Source organism: Schistocerca gregaria, chromosome 3 (assembly GCF_023897955.1).
Source record: "Schistocerca gregaria isolate iqSchGreg1 chromosome 3, iqSchGreg1.2, whole genome shotgun sequence".
NCBI classification, from domain to species: domain Eukaryota; kingdom Metazoa; phylum Arthropoda; class Insecta; order Orthoptera; family Acrididae; genus Schistocerca; species Schistocerca gregaria.
In genome coordinates, this window is record NC_064922.1 from 273,400,606 (window position 1) to 273,423,849 (window position 23,244).

Below are 23,244 nucleotides of genomic sequence, written 5' to 3' on the forward strand. Positions count from 1 at the left end.
ATCCAAGTTCTGACTCAATGCCCAAGCTTATCAAGGCCGTTATTACGGCCAGATGAGGTTGTTCTGGGTACTGATTTCTCAGGAGCTATACACCCAAATTGGGTGAAAATGTAATCATGTCTGTTCTAGTGTAATATATTTGCTGAATGAATACCCGTTTATCATCTGTATTTCTTCTTGGTGTAGCAATTTTAATGGCCAGTAGTGTATTTCTCGATGACGCCTAGGACGTCTCGAATATTCTGATAATTGAAGAGAATGTTATCCATATGAAGCTCTTTGTCGTGAGATTACAGTAGCGTACAGTAGATACACGTTGTGCTTGAAGCAGTCCTTGTCTCAGAACTTGAGTTCGAGAGCTCGGGTGCGCCTACAATGCAGCCTCGTGGGCTCGTCCTGAAGGTCGCTTGAGGTCGAGAGTCTTCCTTCAGCGGCGAGGCCGGGGCTGACAGGGAACAGCTGGAGATCTGCCCAAGCGCAACACCGCGGTCATCTGCTGGAGGCAACTCCAGAGGTTACGTTAAGAGGCACCATTGCCATTTGTTCTAAAGGTTCTTTCCTGATTCTGCGCTCGATACCGTGGACCTAGGCATCAGGAAGACACTAAAATAGTCCCGCAATGCCGTTTTAATAATTAAAAAAATTACGAGTTTACCGAGTATCGGACCATATTTGCAACTGTATTCAGGACCACCTCGCGGAGAACTGAATGTCACACAGTAGGCCAACTCGCATAAAGTGACAGCACAGAAATATAAAAAGATGGCGCGCTCTCACTTTAGTCCCACCATATCGTATGTACGTAGATTGCACTGGTCCATACTTATCCAACGCTGCAATGGCATTCCTGTCTCAAGTCGACATAACGTGTCGAAACAGTGAGGGTAGAGAATGAATCAAATAGTTTGTGTGGCCTTTTTGATACATGACAGGGATCTTGGCCAGTTATCTAGATAAAACAAGGTGGGTAGCACTTGAGAAATTATGTTAGGCATGTTTAATGGGTGTAATAGCGTATACAGACTTGATATTCTCTAGTATTTGAGTAATATCAGAAATCGTCGGCGACAAAATTTCGTCTGTGTGGTTCCACTTTTGAAAATTGCTCTCCTGATAATTTAATAGTAAAGTTAACGAGTTCAAAGGTATTTGCCTGCTTTCAGTGGACGCTTATTTTTCTACCACGCTACAGTCCCACACGGTAAAATTATCTCAAACTATTACCTTCACAAAAATTTCATTAGGTTATTCTATATAACTCTTGCGAAGCTATTCAGAATTGTGAGCCAATTTTTTTCGCAATTTGGCAAATAATTTTAAAAGATTAAATTTTTCCCTTGTACAGTATTTTCGCTAAATTCTGGAGAAGCATTCAAATTTTCTACAGAGAACTCTAGAATTAAGTAAGACATATCTTTTAAGAACGCTAAAAAATGTTTCTCGAGAGTCGGGTTCAAGCTCCACCGGACTGAAAATATTCTCCAATAATGCTCTATGCCGACATCAGTCCACATAGTTTTGACGTACGGATATGCCATAATTGAAGCTGCTTCGTTGCCGGATTGCCAGCTCTCTGAAAGTGCACAGAAAGCTCGGCATAAGGGTAACCGGTGTTACCGACAAGATTTTATACGCAAATACACAGATGAGAAAACCATGCATGATGTATTCTATTGGCTTGTGGCATCTTCGGATCCACTCGTGTCGAGATTCCAGAAAATATCTGCAGAAGATTAACAGATGCTACCTGACGTAAAAGGCTTGATTTTCGAACCATCTTCCAATGGACAACCCGACAGGCACTTCTGAAAGTGGTAATGACAAGTGACGAATTGACGATTACGATTGGAAAAATTAAAATATGGAATAAAACACTTAAATATGCATTTTCGACTTCTGATTCGTTATCAGCGATCTCAAAATACCTCAAATCTGAAGTACTAATCGAATCCACTAAGCTTGTAATTTTGATCCGCCATTTAGAATTTTGTAATTCCAATGTCGGATTCCTAATCATCGACCCAAAGGATCTAAAAAGAACAGTTTTGTAGGAATTTTGTATCCATTTTTGTATTATGTCTAGTTTTCAAGCGAGCTGGTCCACTTCGCGTCACTTTAAAGGGACAAAATCGACAGACGTAAGGGTAATTTTAGGAGGACCTAAAGTAAAAGTTATGGGAGCGTTGCTGTTTACATAAAGTTATTCGCAGATGGGCCGTCTAGAAAATGGCAGCGGCGGAAAATCTCATCAAAATGACCTGCTGACGATAAATGAATGAGGCAAGGAGTGGCAGACGACTGTTAACGGTAAATGTAACACATTGTCCATAGATAGAAACTACACCATTGATGACAGATTACTGGAAATAATATCCAACGTAAAAATCTAAGAATTAAAATCTGTAGCGATCGTAAGTGGAATGGCCACACGAAACGCGTACTAGGAAAAGTAGATGACAGATATAGATTTATAGGAACAATCTTAAGAAAATGTAACTCATCCACCAAAGGAGTGACTTACACGACGCTTGTTCCACTTATTCTTCAGTATTCATAAATTTGGGACCCTTACCAGGTAGGACTGACGGAAGACAGAAGATCCAACATAGAGCAGTGTCAATAGTCACACTTCGTTTAGTGGGCGCGAGAGCGTTTCAGAGATTCTCAACAAACAGACGAAGACGTTAAGAGAGGCGTTGTGCATCGCGAAGAGATCTAGTGTTGATTTCGAGAGAGGAAATTCCGCGGAAAGTCGAACAACATAGTAATTCCTAGCACACACGTCTTGCGAAGTGAGCACAACGAGAGACTTTGAGGGAGTAGAGATAATACAGAGGTTTACCGACAATTATTTCCATGCACCATTTGCAAATCGAACAGGAAAGGGGAGTAATCAGATAGTGGTACTAAAAGTACCCTCTGCCACACATTAGGTGGCTTGCAGAGTATTGAAGATCTTAACGAAGCGGTGGCGCTAAGACATTAAATAGCTCTACGCAAAAAATAGACTGCCGCTTGTAATCACTATAAGAATAGTGAGGTCGCTGAAATGTACACTTCTGGCCATTAAAATTGCTACACCAAGAAATACAGATGATAAACGGGTATTCATTCAGCAAATATATTACACTAGAACAGACATGATTACATTTTCACCCAATTTGGGTGTATAGCTCCTGAGAAATCAGTACCCAGAACAACCACATCTGGCCGTAATAACGGCCTTGATAAGCTTGGGCATTGAGTCAGAACTTGGATGGCGTCTACAGGTACAGCTCCACATGTGGCTTCAATACGATACCACAGTTCATTAAACAAGAGTAGTGACTGGCGTATTGTGACGAGCCAGTCGCTAGGCCACCATTGGCCAGACGTTTTCAGTTGGTGAGAGATCTGGAGAATGTGCTGGCCAGAGCAGCAGCTGAACATTTTCTGTATCCACAAAGGCCCGTACAGGATCTGCAAGATGCGGTCGTGTATTACCCTGCTGAAATGTAGGGTTTCGCAGGGATCGAATGAAGGGTAGAGCCACGGGTGGTAACACGTCTGAAATGTAACATGCACTGTTAAAAGTGCCGTCAATGCGAACAAGAGGTGACAGACGTGTAACCAATGGCACCCCTTACCATCGCGCCGGGTGATAAGCCAGTATGGTGATGACGAATACACGCTTCCAATGTGCGTTCACCGTGATGTCGCCAAACACGGACGCGACCATCGTGATGCTGTGAACAGAACCTGGATTCATCCGAAAAAATGACGTTTTGTGCACCCAGGTTCGTCGTTGAGTAAACCATCGCAGGCGCTCCTGTCTGTGATGCATCGTCAAGTGTAACCGCAGCCATGGTCTCAGAGCTGATAGTCCATACTACTGCAAACGTCGTCGGACTGTTCGTGCAGATGGTTGTTGTCGTGAAAACGTTCCCATCTGTCGACTCAGGGATCGAGACGTGACTGCACGATCCGTTACAGCCATGCGGATAAGATGCCTGTCATCTCGACTGATAGTGATACGAGGCCGTTGGGATCCAGCACGTCATTGCGTATTACCCTCCTGAACCCGCCGATTCCGTATTATGCTAACAGTCATTGGATCTCGACCAACGCGAGCAGCAATGTCGCGACACGATAAACCGCAATCGCGATAGGCTATAATCCGACATTTATCAAAGTCGGAAACGTGATAGTACACTTGTCTTCTCCTTACACAAGGCATCACAGCAACGTTTCACCAGGCAACGCCCGTCAGCTTTTTTTTTTTTGTGTGTGTGTGATAAATCGGTTTGAAACTTTCCTCATGTCAGCACGTTGTAGGTGTCGCCACCGGCGCCAGCCTCGTGTGAATGCTCCGAAAAGCTAATCATTTCCATATCACAGCACCTTTTTCCTCTCGGTTGAATTTCGCGTCTGTAGCACGTCATGTTCGTGGTGTAGAAATTTTAATGGCCAGTAGCGTAGAAAGTACGGTATTCATACAAGAGCCTGGATGTATGGGACCCAGTTATGGTACGAAAAACTCTGTAAAAACATCGTAGAACCACTTCAAACATGATCATGTATCATACCGTGCACTCCGACCTGAACTAAATCCTGAACGCACTGCAGTTTAAACGCCTCACTGGGCTCTTGGTGCTCTTGACGTCTTGCATCACGTGGAACAAATATGAGAGTCGTTCGACCATACTACAAGCCGCATGCCATCTACTGCTAAATTTGTATTTAGCCCATGAAAGAGGTGTAGCTTTGTGCCACAGTGAGCAATGGCCTTTAGCGAGGCACCCGACTCTAAATGTCCATTGCATGCATTTCCCTTCGCAATGTTCACCTAAAAGTGGTTGATATGCGCCTGTATTCAATGACAGCACCAATTCCTGTTGAATTTAGAACAGCACATCATTGACAAGGCATAGACTCGCCTCAGGTCTCTTCGGACGTTTTCCCACCATTGTTCTCGCTTTTTTTTTTACACGGCTGCGAATGGTACACCATTTCTTAGACACGTTGCACGCCTGCTTTGATACACCAACAAGTCTGCCATCTCTATGAATGGTGTGATCATGGCCATGTCCAAACATGATAGCTCCTTTCTGCCATCCAGCCACGTCTCCACGTAGACTCGTATTTCTGCGTTGACTCAACAACTCACTGTACGTTCTCACTTCACCGCCATGACTTTCATCACGGACGCTAACACGACCGCTTTGTATCAGATATATACCGTATAGAGCTCAAAAGCGACTGTGAGCCTTTTCAAAGTAGTAACTAAAATTTGATCCGCTGAGCTTATTCTCATATAGTATTTCAAAATCTTTTTGAGAAAATGTAGAGGAAAATAACGTGGAGAACAGTTGGTTAAATAATCTGCACCTCCAATTTTCGTTTATAGCGTAGATAGGAGTACCATTTCTGAAACTAAACGTTCCTTCATTTATCTAAGTGTTAACTTTACATTATAAGTGGTAGATGGGAATAAAGACTAGCTGATAATTCAAACGTGAGAACAAATGGAAGAATTTAATTAGCTGGGAAGCCGTGTACAAAATGGTTAAACAGTAGACAACATAATTATCTGGTCTACTTGTAGCACTGGCTTAAAATTAACAGTACTTCTGAAGTCGCAGGTAAAGAGCACATAGAGCATAGCGTTAATGGAAGTAAAAATTGGTACTGTAATAAAAACAAGTTGAGGAACATGAATTGTGGCGTAAGCTAAGTGGGCATATAAAGTATGAAATGAAAAGATCCTGAAACCAATAGGAGCAGTGAGAAGTCTAGCACAAAATCCAGATGCAAGTGTGAGACGTGAGAAAGTACGCTGGAAAAATTAACGTGGCATTGGAAAGAACATTAGACACACATTGTCGTTGTATACAAAGTTTATGATGTCTTCTGAAACTAGAGTAACATGTAACCCTCGCCTTTTGTGAAACAACTGACTAAACACTGTAGGTGGGTTCAGGAAGGGGAGAGAGAATGCCAGATACATACCCGGATCCTGACGAGAGGAACCATAGCTAACCACTCATCCCGCCAAACAAACTGGGCGTGATCTCGTGGTATGATTCATAGCGTCTGAGATAGTCACACGCATAGCATCTCGGCCAACCGGATTGCGTTCACACTTAGGACACTCCTGTCCTACAGTCCTTCCCAGTGTGACAGAAAATCATCATTTAAAAAATAGCTCTGCAGCAATTTGTCTTTACGAACGGAGTTTTGCCTGCGAAACATAATTCTCCAGTGTCAGTGCTGTATTCGTTTTAATGGTGAGTGATTGTAACCAAATGTTAGCTGATAGCTGACAATTTGAACTTCCACCCCGTGAAAAAGATGATCAAATATGACGCTACTATAGTCCTTTACGAATAGCTACTGCAAAGCTGGATAGACGCCGTCGTGAATTTAGAACGTTTTCATATTGGTTCGTCCTCGGATGTCTGTTTAAAACTGTGCAAAGCGCATTCATTGCAAAGGAACTAGTTAATAAACGAATTGATAGCTTGTTAGAGTAGCTTACAGTTCTTCTCATAGGTACGCTTTAATATTCCAAGAGCAATCAATTACAACCAAAAAGAGAATCTCCGGCGCGGCCGGGAATCAAACGCGAAACTCCTCAACGCTAATCAGTAGTTCACGAGCTGCAGACTCTTAAGGCAGCAATTCACTACCTATGCGGCTGATCTCCTCCCGAGGAGGCATATGATAACACAACATGGAGGGTGCGAGCTCATTGAAAAGAAATAAAGTACGAATTCAAAACTTAATTTACTGAAAAAAAGCTAAATATATTGTGACACAGATAAAAAAATTTCATATCCACATTGATACATATAAATAGGACTGTATTACTGCATATTCCATTTAATAATCAACTTTCCAATATCAAACTAAAAACAAATAATTACCAGTGACACTCTTGAGTATATTTTTGCAGAATTTTTTTTTTTCGAAGAATGGTTTAATATTAGAAATAAACACTGAGTTCTTTTTGTATATTGTCTCCGAAGCTGTCAATGTACAAATTGCGGTTTAGAAAAAGTAGGATGTTGCAAGTAGCAGTATATTGGTTCAAATAGCTCTAAGCACTATGGGACTTAACGTATGAGGTCATCAGACCCCTAGAACTTAGAACTACTTAAACCTGACTGACCTAAGGACATCACACACATCCATGCCCGAGGCAGGATTCGAACGTGCGACCGTAGCAGCAGCGCGGTCCCGGACTGAAGCACCTAGAACTGCTCGGCCACAGCGACCGGCAAATAGCAGTATACGAAAAGTTCTAGTTGTCAGTGAGAAGAACCTTTCCCTGTCCAAAATTCAAAGAGCAATTTATTACTGAATTCTTTTGATTCCCCCCCTCCCCCCCTTTTCCGTGAAGTGTATGAAGATTTCTTCTTCGGTGGTAGAGAAGAGCTGTGTCCATGCGTAACCGCTATGATATTTGAATGTCACAATTTTAAATCTGCTTCTTTTGATGGGCTCATGTAGTAGATAAGCTTTGTTTATACTGAGGTGACACGTCGTTGGATAGCGATATATACACACATAGATAGCGATACTATCGCGTACACAAGCTATAAAATGGCAGTGTGTTGGTGGAGCTGTCATTTGTACTCAGCTGATTCATGTGGATACGTTTCCGATGTGATTATGGTCGCACGACGGGAATTAACAGAAACATGGAAAATTCCATTTCGGAAATCGTTACGGAATGCAATATTTAGGGATCCACAGTGTCGAGTGTGTGACGAGAAAAACAAATTTCAGGCATTACCTCTCACCAGGGACAATGCAGTGGCCGACGGTTCTCACTCAGCGACCGAGATCAGCGGCGTTTCCGGAGAGGTGTCAGTGCTAACAGACAAGCAACACTGCGTGAAATAACCACAGGAATCAATGTGGGATGTGCGACGAACGTATCCGCTAGGACAGTGCGGCGAAATTTAGCGTTAACGGGCTAAGACAGCAGACGACCGACGCGAGTGCCTTAGCTAATAGCACGACATCGCCATCAGCTTGCCTCGTGGGTTCGTGACCATATCTGTTGTACCCTAGACGACAGGAAACCGTAGCCTGGTCAGATAAGTCACGATATCAGTTGGTAAGAACTGGTGGTAGTGTTAGAATGTGGCGCAGACCCAACTAAGTCGTGGAACCAAGTTGTCAGTACGGCACTGTGCAAGCTGGTGGCGGCTCCATAATGGCGTGGGCTGTTCTGGTCCAACTGAACCGATCCTTCACTGTAAGTGGTTATTTCGGATACTTGGAGACCATTTGCAGCTACTCATGGTTTTCATGTTCCCAAACAACGATGAAATTTTTATGGATGTCAATACGCCATGTCACTGGGCTGCAATTGTTTACGACTTGTTAAATAAAACAAAAAAAACGTTCTGGACAGTTAGAGCGGATGATATGGCCACGCAGGTCGCCCGACATAAATACCGTCGAAAATTCGTGTGACGTAACAGAGATCAGTTCGTGCGCAAAATCCAGCACCGGCAACACTTTCACAATTATAGGTGTGCATGACTATAGTGTGCATGACTCAATATCCCTGCAAGGGATTCCTAACGACTTGTTGAATGCATGGCACGTAGTTACTGGACTACGCCGGGCAAAAGGAGGTCCGACACGATACTGAGAGGTATCCCATGACTTCCGTCACGCAAAGCTAAAGAGGAGAAAGTCTACTGCTGTAATGAAAAGAAAAAACACATGGACTACACGTAGCTATTGTGTATATTCCATGGACTGTTTATAGTTTCCGTGTTGTATTCGATGTTATCCAAGCTGTCAGGGTAAGACACGGACCTACCCAGTAGTTCAGCATCTGATTCAGACAAACGCCTGTGCATGTGGAAGGATTGCTCGTTAAATCAAAATATGTGAATGTGAAACATCCCCTTTGAAAAATTATAAATGACAGTGCTCGAAAAACTATTAGTTATTTGATTTTGAAACAACTGAGTACAACTGAACGTACTCAGTTATCTTCTTTTTCTGATCACTAATAATCCCTACAAAAGAATGACCCTGACTAACAATAACCTATACCATTCATGAATCACCTCACAAAAGTCTTCGTTACTCAAACTACTACAATACAGCAAGCGCCAATACAGCCAGCTAAATAAAAGATTTTGATATGTATTTACCATTTACCTTAATAGTGTTCAAAAGTTATATATTGTACATCCAATTAAACAAATTTCCTTTTCCTAACGGACACACGAGCAGATCGTCCGCTCAAAACTCGTGCATAGCTCTCTCTCTCTCTCTCTCTCTCTCTCTCTCTCTCTCTCTCTCCCCCCCCTCCCCTCTGTCCCCACCCCCACCCCACCCCACATCCACCACTGGTGGCGGGTCACCTCCAACTGCCCAAAGCTACGCGCTGTTCATATCCAACTGCCCAACACTTCACAAGCGAATATTCCAACAATGAGTTCAACCAGCCACAGACTGCACACAGAACTGTCAGTGATTTTCATACAGAGCGCTGCGTGGCGTTACCAACATATAACCCTAAACAGCCTACTTACAAATGGTGTTTGGGGAGCTCGCAGCTATGTCTTGGTCGCGAAATGAAATTAAAAGCTCCAGGAGTATTATTTTCGAATTTAATCAAGAAATAGTTTAGATGAGAATCTTTGGTCTTTTCGTAGACCGTAGTTCTAGAATGTTTATCGGTCTGAAAATTCATAGCATAGCTTTTGAGCAAGCTCTGTAGACAAGAACGTTGAACAACATTTTCATGTTATCATGCAGAAGTCTATTCATGTGTCGCATTAACAAAGAACATGTACTCCTACTTCAGGCAGGAATACAGAGTGCTGCATGGACAGACAAAAGGTTTACTTTGTTCCTTGTTGTTGTTGTCTTCAGTCCTGAGACTGGTTTGATGCAGCTCTCCATGCTACTCTATCCTGTGCAAGCTGCTTCATCTCCCAGTACCTACTGCAACCTACATCCTTTTGAATCTGCTTAGTGTACTCATCTCTCGGTCTCCCTCTACGATTTTTACCCTCCACGCTGCCCTCCAACGCTAAATTTGTGATCCCTTGATGCCTCAAAACATGTCCTACCAACCGATCCCTTCTTCTAGTCAAGTTGTGCCACAAACTTCTATTCTCCCCAATCCTATTCAATACCTCCTCATTAGTTACGTGATCTATCCACCTTATCTTCAGTATTCTTCTGTAGCACCACATTTCGAAAGCTTCTATTCTCTTCTTGTCCAAACTAGTAATCGTGCATGTTTCACTTCCATACATGGCTACACTCCAAACAAATACTTTCAGAAACGACTTCCTGATACATAAATCTATATTCGATGTTAACAAATTTCTCTTCTTCAGAAACGCTTTCCTTGCCATTGCCAGTCTACATTTTATATCCTCTCTACATCGACCATCATCAGTTATTTTACTTCCTAAATAGCAAAACTCCTTTACTACTTTAAGTGTCTCATTTCCTAATCTAATTCCCTCAGCATCACCCGATTTAATTTGACTACATTCCATTATCCTCGTTTTGCTTTTGTTGATCATCTTATATCCTCCTTTCAAGACACTGTCTATTCCGTTCAACTGCTGTTCCAAGTCCTTTGCCGCCTCTGACAGAATTACAATGTCATCGGCGAACCTCAAAGTTTTTACTTCGTCTCCATGAATTTTAATACCTACTCCAAATTTTTCTTTTGTTTCCTTTACTGCTTGCTCAACATACAGATTGAATAACATCGGGGAGAGGCTACAACCCTGTCTCACTCCTTTCCCAACCACTGCTTCCCTTTCATGCCCCTCGACTTTTATGACTGCCATCTGGTTTCTGTACAAATTGTAAATATCCTTTCGCTCCCTGTATTTTACCCCTGCCACCTTTAGACTTTGAAAAAGAGTATTCCAGTCAACATTGTCAAAAGCTTTCTCTAAGTCTACAAATGCTAGAAACGTAGGTTTGCCCTTCCTTAATCTAGCTTCTAAGATAAGTCGTAGGGTCAGTATTACCTCACGTGTTCCAACACTTCTACAGAGTCCAAACTGATCATCCCCGAGGTCGACTTCTATCAGTTTTTCCATTAGTTTGTAAAGAATTCGCAATAGTATTTTACAGCTGTGACTTATTAAACTGATAGTTCGGTAATTTTCACATCTGTCAGCACCTGCTTTCTTTGGGATTGGAAATATTATATTGTTCTTGAAGTTTGATGGAATTTTATCTGTCTCAAACATCTTGCTCACCAGATGGTAGAGTTTTGTCATGACTGGCTCTCCCAAGGCCGTCAGTAGTTCTAATGGAATGTGGTCTACTCCGGGGGCCTTGTTCCGACTCAGGTCTTTCAGAGCTCTGTCAAACTCTTCACGCAGTATCGTATCTCCCATTTCGTCTTCATCTACATCCTCTTCCATTTCCATAATATTGTCCTCAAGTACATCACCCTTGTATAAACCTTCTATATACTCCTTCCACCTTTCTGCCTTCCCTTCTTTGCTTAGAACTGGGTTGCCATCTGAGCTCTTGATATTCATACACGTGGTTCTCTTCTCTCCAAAGGTCTCTTTAATTTTCCTGTAGGCAGTATCTATCTTACCCCTAGTGAGATAAGCTTCTACATCCTTACATTTGTCCTCTAGCCATCCCTGTTTAGCCATTTTGCACTTCCTGTCGATCTCATTTTTGAGACGTTTGTATTCCTTTTTGCCTGCTTCATTTACTGCATTTCTATATTTTCTCCTTTCATCAATTAAATTCAATATTTCTTCTGTTACCCAAGGATTTCTAGCAGCCCTCGTCTTTGTACCTACTTTATCCTCGGCTGCCTTCACTACTACATCCCTCAGAGCTACCCATTCTTCTTCTTCTGTATTTCTTTCCCCTATTCCTGTCAATTGTTCCCTTATGCTCTCCCTGAAACTCTGTACAACGTCTGGTTCTTTCAGTTTATCCAGGTCCCATCTCCTTAAATTCACACATTTTTGCAGTTTCTTCAGTTTTAATCTACAGGTCATAACCAATAGATTGTGGTCAGAGTCCACATCTGCCCCTGGAAATGTCTTACAACTTAAAACCTGGTTCCTAAATCTGTCTTACCATTATATAATCTATCTGATACCTTTTAGTATCTCCAGGGTTCTTCCACGTATACAACCTTCTTTCATGATTCTGAAACCAAGTGTTAGCTATGATTAAGTTGTGCTCCGTGCAAAGTTCTACTAGGCGGGTTCCTCTTTCATTTATTAGCCCCAATCCATATTCACCTACTATGTTTCCTTCTCTCCCTTTTCCTACACTTGAATTCCACTCACCCATTACTATTAATTTTCGTCTCCCTTCACTATCTGAACAATTTCTTTTATTTCATCGTACTTTTCTTCAATTTCTTCATCATCTGCAGAGCTAGTTGGCATATAAACTTGTACTACTGTAGTAGGTGTGGGCTTCGTATCTATCTTGGCCACAATAATGCGTTCACTATGCTGTTTGTAGTAGCTTACCCGCATTCCTATTTTCCTGTTCATTATTAAACCTACTCCTGCATTACCCCTACTTGATTTTGTGTTTATAACCCTGTAGTCACCTGACCAGAAGTCTTGTTCCTCCTGCCACCGAACTTCACTAATTCCCACCATATCTAACTTTAACCTATCCATTTCCCTTTTTAAATTTTCTAACCTACCTGCCCGATTAAGGGATCTGACATTCCACGCTCCGATCCGTAGAACGCCAGTTTTCTTTCTTCTGATAACGACACCCTCTTGAGTAGTCCCCGCCCGGAGATCCGAATGGGGGACTATTTTACCTCCGGAATATTTTACCCAAGAGGATGCCATCATCATTTAATCATACAGTAAAGCTGCATGTCCTCGGGAAAAATTACGGCTGTAGTTTCCCCTTGCTTTCAGCCGTTCGCAGTACCAGCACAGCAAGGCCGTTTTGGTTAATGTTGCAAGGCCAGATCAGTCAATCATCCAGACTGTTGCCCCTGCAACTACTGAAAAGGCTGCTGCCCCTCTTCAGGAACCACACGTTTGTCTGGCCTCTCAACAGATACCCCTCCGTTGTGGTTGCACCTACGGTACGGCCATCTGTATCGCTGAGGCACGCAAGCCTCCCCACCAACGGAAAGGTCCATGGTTCATGGGGGGGGACTTTGTTCCTTAAGGTGAACAAAATCAAGCAGCGAATCAAGGCAAGGTGACCACCCACCGAGACTGCCAGCGGAGCAGTAGCGCAGGTTCATGGCCCCCTCCAGTGAGTGAGCACACGCTCCTCAACTTAACGCACTCCGTCTCTGCACTTTTACGATAGCCCTTAAGTATCTTGTGCTTGCATTTTGGTGCATAACTGGTGCTCCTATCTGTTTTTGTCGACCGCGCTACCGTTTGCGTGTTACCGTGCTGCCAACTGTTGCCAGAACCTCTGCCTGCCTGGCTAGTTTATAAACCTTGTCTACCAACGCCTAATATAAGCTGGCCAGCCAGGTGTGAACTTCCATTTGGTCAGATGTAATCGTACTCCGGGGGCCCAATAAACCACATTTTTATTCGTGAGATGTCATTTATCTGCTCATAATCCTGCAAATTCACGTCCATAGACTCTTAAGTATAAGTTAAAAATCTTTGTACCCAGAGATAATTGAACCTGTTGCCAGTGTGACAGATGTGCTCATTACCCGCGTCAGAAATCACTAACAAGTAAACATTCCCGAGTGTGAAGAAACGATCTTGATTAAACTTGACTGGTATGTAGAAGGGGCAACATAATGCAATACGTAGTTTTTTGTTTGTGCCCAATTCCACTTTTAAGGGGTAAAACACACCCTGAAAGGTAATTTTGCATATTAGGGTTAGAGGGAATTTCTCCTAAACGAGGATATATAAATGCAAATTTCGTAGTAATTTGAAATTTTTGCACAATACTCCACCATTAAGAAAAAATTGTTGAAACGAAAATTAAATTGTGAAAAACGTTTCAAGCGTCTTACCTGAAGACAAGAAACTTGTTCATCTGGTGACACTAAAGGGCTCGACGGCACAGGTGTATAGCCGTAGTACGTAGATTGCTTTCGAAGATGGAAAAACAGATTTTCAGATCTAGTTCTGCTGAATGACGGATGTAAATCTCCATTTGAGAAACAATATAATCAAGCTGCAGTCACCACTACATAATAAATTCACTTCGCCAAGGCTTGCCAATGCACTGAAATATGCCTGATATGAATCAGGATATTCAGAGGCTCGCTCGTGGCAGTTTGAAATCCTGTGTTCTCCACCGTGTATATTAAGTAAAGAAATTTCGTTCATTTTATGTACGTTGTGTAAAAAAAGATGCTCTTAAGCATTGCTTTGCAGATTATGTTTATAATAATTTTGTATCAAAAATTAATGTAAAACTCTAACTTAAAACATGGAACAAATGTAAGTAAAATTAATAATTAATTAAATAATGAATGTTTAGACATTTAGTTAGGTATGTTGAATATACTCACAGCACACTGTGCGCAGCTTATTTTCCAAATATATTTCAAAAACCACCATTATTACATACGGAGGTTTATGGCTTGAAAACTTCTTTTATTTGTGTTATAGAAGTTTCACTTCAAAATAATCGTGGTAGGGTATTTTGAAAAATTTCAAATCGTAAGTTGATTAGCTTATAATTTTTCAAAGAATGTGACATACCTATCAACTTCTCTATGAAAGACAGTTTCTATATATCAATGTTTCTAAAATATTCTTTCTGAACCTAATACGCCAAATTACCTTCCTGGGTGTGTTTTACCTATAAAAGTGAAATTGGGCGCCGGCCGCGGTGGCCAAGCGGTTCTAGGCGCTTCAGCCCGAAACCGCGCGACTGCTACCGTCGCAGGCTCGAATCCTGCCTCGGGCATGGATGTGTGTGATGTCCTTAGCTTAGTTAGGTTTAAGTAGTTCTAAGTTCTAGGGGACTGATGACCTCCGTAGTTAAGTCCCATAGTGCTCAGAGCCATTTGAACCATTTTTTGAAATTGGGCACAAACAAAAAAGTATTTCACTATTTTTGCCCCTCTAACACACTCGGCAAGTTCCATAAAGATTGTTTATTCGCACTCTGAAATGTTCCCTTGTAAATTAATATCCCGCAGCACTTGTGAATTTATAACCAAGCTTGCATCTGTCACCCTAGCATATACATGCCGCAATTTACACAGAAAACTCTTACCGAAAGTTAGAAAGCTAGTTAATTAGGGCCTATCACTAGGTAAATACGTACTCGTTAAGTGTGTTGCTGACGAATTGACATAGGCTGCCATTTATTTGCTCAAATCCTGCACACCAAGCGCCTTGATAAGCGTACACATATAGAGAAACTCACATTTCTTAGATGCTTCGTTCTGTCGAGTGGTGCTTTCCAAAACCAATTGATTGTATTTACATCCTTATAATAAGCTGGATCTTGGAAATTCACTGAGATTCAAATTGATATCCGTTCATCCATTCATCATGAGATACTAAAGCAAACGGTTTGTTCATTTATCCATCCTTCTGTCCCACACCAACTGTACCATTTGGTTGCAGTTGCTGCAGTTCGTTGCACCAACTAGTATGAAAATTCTCTTGGCCATATCTACGTGCAGTAATCGTTTCTGGATATCCCATAATGGGTAAATGCCGCAGTACGTCATATGACCAATAGTCATACCTTGAAGGATGGTTGACTTCCGCCATTGCGACCCTGTCAACCTGAATGCAGAATTATAGATTGTTTAAATTTAAAATTTGACGTCGGATAACAAATAATAGAAACATTTTTCTCGTAAGATACGATAACAAATGAAATTTTGAGACTGACAGTCAGTAACAAAGTGATCCTAGAGGAGTTCCGTTTCTACCGATTAACAAACAATAGTTACGTGCCGCATAGTAAATCATCAGTGGCGAAGTCAAATATATATAGAGATAGACCAAATAGCAAAAACAAAGTTACAATTTACTCACGGGTAAGTCTTAGTATCATCGTAATTTTGTGATAAGATTATCACAAGACGTAATAAATTCCTCGACTCTCCTTGCGAATGGTCTGAGAATTTTAAAACTGAAGTAGCCATATACTGTGGTAATTTCAAATTCCTCACCCCAGAGTCTTAAGAGCCAAATACTAAATGAAGGAATACACGTTTTGATCCACCAGCTTACCTGAACAACTCAGTCTGCTGCACATAAACACCCTTCGCTGCAGAACAGCACGTGTTTATCATTACCGATGTATAATAGTTACGTTCCTGCTTTGGATGGTGACGCCTTTGTGAGAACTCCATGTTTATTTACAATAACGACACGTTTCCAAAACGGTTCGAACGAAATGTTACGAATTGTATTAAATGAATGCGCGTTTTACATTATTTCACTGTCGTGGATTTACTGTTACGGTATGACAAGATTGTCTGCCTGCTGCTGTGTCGCCAATTTAAAGTCCGCTGTAGGCTTTCTCTCTCTCTCTCTCTCTCTCTCTCTCTCTCTCTCTCTCTCTCTCTCTCTCTCTCTCTCTCTGAGTTTTAATAAACTTTTGCTGTCAGACCACCTACCCCTCATGTCAGGAAGTTCCATATGCTTGACATCTCGGGGGAAATGAAAGAGCGACTAGCATGCGGCACGCGAATTCAGCAGGTGGATTCCTAGAAGCGACTGGTGATTACATTAACAGCCACGTACTCGTCTGAATGTCCTCTCAGATGTGCACAGTTTCATTTCCTGAGAGCCGTAGTTTTCTACGAAAACTGGCGGCTCTCTTTCCAGAATAAATTTTCCTGAATAGGCAAACATTGTTACTGCCGATTGCTGAATTGTATGTGGATGATTTTTGTCGCTATAACCTGGCGTCCAATCCTAAACACAAAATATACCCTTCCACGTAAGAAACAATTAAATGTTTCTAAACAAAAAGGATTAAGTGTTTTGTGAAGTGATTTGTCTAGTACTAAGAATAAATTAGAGAAATATTAGACTAGCTTTTTGAATGATGCTCGGAATCATGTACAGCAGGTGAGGTGCCGATTGAGAATTTAAAGTTAAATATTTAGCTTATCATCATAGAATTGTAAAGAGTTCTAGAGAATATTTGTATGATGGGTTATGCAGACCGTGCAGCCTGTTGCTGTGTGGCCTTGGGACTTTTTACACCTTTGGGCCCTGGTAATAGAAATATGCCAACAACTTTTTGGTCTCAATTTTGAATAGAGAATTTTTCATGTATCAGGAAAGAGAAATCTCAATCAGCACCTCATATGCTGTAGCTGCTTATGAGCATCATTAGAAGGTGCATTATATATTGCTGTGATCGGTTTCATTTCTTATTTTTAGACAAAGAATTTTAGAAACCTTGACACTTTCATACTTTAAAATAAGTTCTGTTTAGAAAGCGGTTCTCAGAATCTAAAGAGTTTAGTACTTGGTTCGAAGGAAGCCAATTAGTTAAATATCATACCAATGTAACTTTCTAAACGAAAAATGACTAGCGCTTGAAGAGATGAACTTAGCCACTTCATTTGCATACGTATCAGCAGCTGTTAGTGAAATATTTTTTTCTAGATTCCTTCCAAGCAAATCACTTCTATTTTGCTATCTCTACTTCACGCTGGCTAGTTTAGTACACCACGAAATTCGGACAAAAACCCAGTGTGTAAGATACAGGGCGTCATGTTTTCATTAGTCACACATTTGACTAAAACCAACAGTTCCTAATGGAAATTTTTGTCATATGATATGGTGGAGACGGTGGCTGTTGTTTGAAAACAAATGTTGGTGTTGAGACAGCAACAGTGACAACAACGCCACCATGCTGAATGAGTTTCGTGGAGCCACAGGACGTCTGTCACGACTCAAACTGTGAGCAATAGGCTGCATGATGCGCAACTTCGATCCCGACGTCAATAGCGCGGTCCACCTTAGCAACCACGGCGTGTAGCGCGGTACAGATGGGCCCAACATGTCGAATGGACCGATCAGGATTGGCATCACGTTCTCTTCACCGATGAGTGTCGCATATGCCTTAAACCACACAATCGTCGGAGACGTGTTTGGAGGCAACCCCGTCAGGCTGAACGCCTTAGACACTGGCTTCCTTCAGGATAACGACATCGCTCGACTAGTGGCTAGCATGTCCTCAGACATGAACCCTGTCGCACATGCCTGGGATAGATTGAAAAGGGCTGTTCATGGACGACGTGACCCACCAGACACTCTCGGCCGAATCGCCGTTGAGCAGTGGGACAATCTGGACCAACCGTGCCTTGAACTTGTGGATAGTATGCCACGACGAATACAGGTATGCATCAATGCAAGAGGACGTGCTACTGGTTATTAGATGTACCGGTGTGCACCGCAATCTGGACCACCATCTCTGAAGGTCTCGCTGTATAGTGTTACAACTGCAATGCGTGGTTTTCATGAGCAATAAAAAGGGCTGAAGTGATTATGTTGATCTCTATTCCAACTTTCTGTACGAGTTCCGAAAGTCTCGGAACCGAAGTGATGCAAAACTTTTTTGATGTGTGTAGTTTCCTGGACATCTTGTAGGTTCAACAACAGCGTGTCGGTGATGGCTGGTTAGTAGCGACCGGCCCGTCTTCGTAATGGTAGCACGAAGTATCTACTGCCGTGAGACTTATCAAGCGTATCGGTGGTAAATTCTGAACATCGAACTTCCTCGCGAATCGGTGAGTGTGTTAAGGAAAACTGTCGTCATTGCCACAGTAGTTCCTGACATAAATCTTCAAATGCAGATGTAAAAACGCAGCAGAAGACTAAATGTCATTAGATTCTCAAGTTTTTCCTTTGTTGTTACGTTTTAATATGATAGAAAACTTAAATTCCGCTTCTCGTACTTGCTTTCGAACGTTTCTTATTCGTTAGTTTCAAAAACAAATTTACACACATTACTTACGAAAAAATCTCAACAATCGGCGTAAGTTTTAGAATAAATTTCCTTCCATGAATACTTTCAAAGCCAAAATACATAGATGGGCAATTATTTATAGTAGGATTCTGAATAAGACATTCTAGTGTCAAAGCCTTAAAACCAAAACGTTTGTCTGGTTTCTTCTTAACACTCTAAAGTTTTTTCAGCTACTCTCGAAAAGTAACCCAACAATCGAAATGCACTAAATGCTTTAAAAGTCCACAGTACATCTCGAATGTTATGCAGTCTATTTTCCGATGTTAGCTCTCTGTTCTAGCGATTCGTGCTCTAGAGTTAACATGAACATACATATTTCGATAGATATCTTTTACTTTTTCGAGAGCATCGATACGGAACGCTAAGCTTTGAGGTCGGTGTCACTAGCAGCTTCCGTAAAAAATACGCTCCCGTTTCCTATTCCATTCACGGATGGTAATGCGGCAACACTGATAGAGGGCACCGCTTGTCGCGAATCATTAGGTAGGTGGTAGGGAGTGGTGTCCTTGAATTTGCTAAATGTGTCATTATGAAGTCCTGGCGACTATTTTATACCAAATATATGGTATAAGCTTAAACAGACAAACCAGTTCATGTGTGAGAAAGACATAGTGTAACAGGCTGCTTACGTGATGTACACATCATTTGATTTTTCTGTACAGATCGGAAAGTGATCATGTATTGGATGAATCTGAGCTCCACTGAAACAATTTTGGATGTTCAGGGGTATTTTGAGGATTTTGGTGTAACGAACCCGTGGCCTCCGACGGGGCGTTTGAGAAATTAATTTCATCGGATTCCTACAATCCAAACGCTGTAGGTATGCGCTGTGTGTCACGTTGAAACATTGTTTCATTCAGTCAGTCCACTTATCCATGTGACAAATAACAGATCAGTTTCAAAGTATATTGTAGTGATTGAGATTACAACTCGTAGTTCTTAAAGAGCAAGTAATCAGTCTAATTCCCATTAACAAGAGGATTATCAGTACCAATAATCTCTACCTTGTGGACGTTATAAAATGTAAATAATTATGAAACACACACACACACACACACACACACACACACACACACACACACACACACACACACACACACACACACACACACAACCTACAAAACTCAGTTAATTAGTCCGAACGTCTGAAATTACCATATTTTTGCTCTAATTATTAACGCAGTGGTGGTCAGTTTTCGTGTGTTAGCCAAAGTGCCTGAAACGAGTCTGGAAAAAATGGGAAACTACTGTTATCCATATGTGTAACAGATGTATGTAACGAAAGTCACTAATTTTGAAAGTAATTAAAAAATTGCTGTATTATGCAACCCAGGTCACAACAAATGAAATGGTGTGAGATTTAAAACATTCCCAGCGAACAGAGTGGTCCATAAAATTTCGGGCGAACTGCCGAGTATCGGCAACTTGCTTCAGGTGAATACTCACCCGAAGATGGCCAGAAGATTGTGCTCTGAAATATCGTGGCAACAAACTGTAGCCATCCGGCACTTCGCCCGAAATTTTATGGAAAATCAAAAGATACTTTCTGAGTAAAAGACACCATTACTGCTAATACTACTAAAAAGCTTTCTTCAAATCTCTCGTAAACATGGTAAGGGGTTTATGTTTAAATCTTCATGTAATTATATGAACTATAATGTTCTGCACATTTAATGTAAACTTCCGTGATAATTTTTTTTTTGGCTGAATAGCATGTTTGAAACTGAGAAGAGTATTTGAAACAATTTTGTAAGTTAAGAATTTTTAACATCTTGCAGCCCCATCAGCAACTGTTATTATTAAACATATAACACGTCACCGTCAGTTGCAAATGGAAACCAATCTTTACCTAGGTTTCAGCCAAAATAATTTGGCCTTCTTAAGAAACTATTGCATGCCAAAGTTAGGCCAGACAGGGATAACCCTCTCAGCTAGATTTAAAGAGCACACACCCACGAAAAGTGGTGGTGCCAAGAATGGCTCGACTTTCGCCGAACACCTTGTTCAATTGGTCCATACTCCCAATCCACCAAATAACACAGAGCTATTGAATTGCGAAGTTAAAGGCACAACGCTTGACATCCTTGAGGAGTTGCAAATTTTTAAACACCTGTTGCTTGATAAAAGAACCCTACTTAATAACAAGCTACAATTGAGAAATAAGAACTTTCCGAAGGTTCTCAACCCTTGCTTCACCGGCCCTGACGTTAAGTTGCCTTTGCAGTCGCCGACGCCTGGCTCCACTTTCTTCAGTGGAATAGTAAAATATTTAAAATTGAGGAATAATTTTGCAGAGTAATAGCTAGTCTTTCTTACGGGCTCTGAATCCGTTTATATGGTTCTCGTTGTCCTCAGAAGTAACTTGGGTTAAATATTACGCCATTAACAGTTTTAGTGGTTATATTAATCCAATTACTATCGTAAAGGTAGCTGCTGTTATGCACCTACATTTCCACGCGCGCATGTGCATGACCGTCAGCGGTGCTCGGCACATAGCTGCACGCTGCGATTAGTTCCAGTGCAGTCTCGCGGCCTACCGACCTCGTTCAAAAAATGGCTCTGAGCACTACGGGACTTAACATCTGAGGTCATCAGTCCCCTAGAACTTAAAACAACTAAAACCTAACTAACCTAAGGACATCAAACACATCCATGCCCGAAGCGCACCGAGCGACACTGGACTCGCATTCGGGAGGACGACGGTTCAATCCCGTGTCCGGCGATCCTGATTTAGGTTTTCCGTGACTTCCCTATATCGCTCCAGGCAAATTCTGGGATGGTTCCTTTCACAGGGCACGACCGATTACCTTCCCCTTCCTTCCTTCCACTTCACTTCCCTTCCCTTTCTTTAATCCAATGAGACTCATGAGCTAGCTGTACAGTCTCCTTCCCCAAAACAACCCGACCCATGCCCGAAGCAGGATTCGAACCTGCGACTGTAGCGGTCGCGCGAATCCAAACTAAACCGCCTAGAACCGCTAGGTCACACCGGCCGGCTTCAGCTAAGTTAATGTAGAATTATGGGTGCTACGGTGCTATAGTTTATACTTGACATGGCCAAACTTCGGCATGCAACAGTTTAGTGTCAACAGCTTCTGAAGAAGGCCGAATTATTTTGGCTGAAACCTAGGTAAAGATTGGTTTCTATTTGCAACTGAGGCTGACGTCTTATATGTTTAATTTTGTACGTAATGAAATAATTTTTAATACCTAAATATTGTTCTTTCAACAATGGGGCGATTGTTCAAAAGCCTATAAGAGCGGGACTGTTGAGACCTGTCACTCAGAATGCTGTGTGTGCCCGCAGGAGCGCACCGGAGTGCTGACGTGATGGCCTGGTAGCCTGCAGCCGGCAGCCGAGGACTCCGCCATGCTGGTGTTGTGCTACGTGCTGGGGGGCGTGGCGCTGCTCGTGCTCACGCTCTACCTCACGCTAGAGTTCCACTACTTCATGCGCATGGCAATCAGCGTCCTCATCGCCAGGTTCTTCAAGTCGAAGGTCGCCATCCTCGACCAGACCTACACCTATGGTGAGCATGTCTAAATTAGTCATACGAATGTGTAAAAGACGTATCATAATAGCGAAAACAGTCAAGGTGAAAAAGTATACAGTACTAGAAGCAAAAACGTTTCCGGATACACTAAGTCAAAAGAAGCTACGCGCCAGAAGGAATTACCCGTAAAGGGCTGAAATCTGTAGGTCTGATGTACATGTACAGACTAACATGATTCCAGAAATCTTGTTTGATTTATTCAAGAGGAGGAGATTGACCAACTGAGCAAGTCAATAGCGCGTTGGTCCACCTCTGGTCCTTATGCAAGCAGTTGTTCAGCTTGACATTAATTATTGATAGTTTCTGGATGTCCTCCTGAGGGATAATGTGCTATATTTTCTAAATAGTGCGCTATATCATTGAAATTCCGAGCTGTTTGTAGAGACGTACTTGTAAATTGATTGGAATACTCTTTCAAATTCTGAAGGTAGCAGGGGTAAAATACAGGGAGCGAAAGGCTCTTTACAATTGGTACACAAAGCAGATGGCAGTTATAAGAGTCGTGGGGCATGAAAGGGAAGCAGTTGTTGGGAAGGGAGTGTGACAGTGTTGTAGCCTATCCCCGATGTTATTCAATCTGTGTATTGAGCAAGCAATGAAGGAAACAAAAGAAAAGTTCGGAATAGATATTAAAATCCATGGAGAAGAAATAAAAACTTTGACGTTCGCCGATGACATTGTAATTGTCAGACAGCAAAGGAGTCGGAAGAGCAGTTGAACGGAATGGACAGTGTGGAAGTGAAACGTGGAC

The 23,244-nt window shown here is 41.9% G+C and overlaps 1 protein-coding gene across 1 annotated transcript in view; it reads left to right on the plus strand.

Moving 5' to 3' along the window:
• The window catches only part of LOC126353801 (protein THEM6-like), a 189,740-nt gene that overhangs the window by 62,786 nt on the left and 103,710 nt on the right, over positions 1-23,244 (plus strand). Inside the window, exon 2 of the mRNA XM_050002897.1 lies at positions 22,247-22,469. Coding sequence (XP_049858854.1) covers positions 22,310-22,469 — 160 coding nt within the window. The 5' untranslated portion in view covers positions 22,247-22,309. The remainder of the gene's footprint in view (positions 1-22,246; positions 22,470-23,244) is intronic.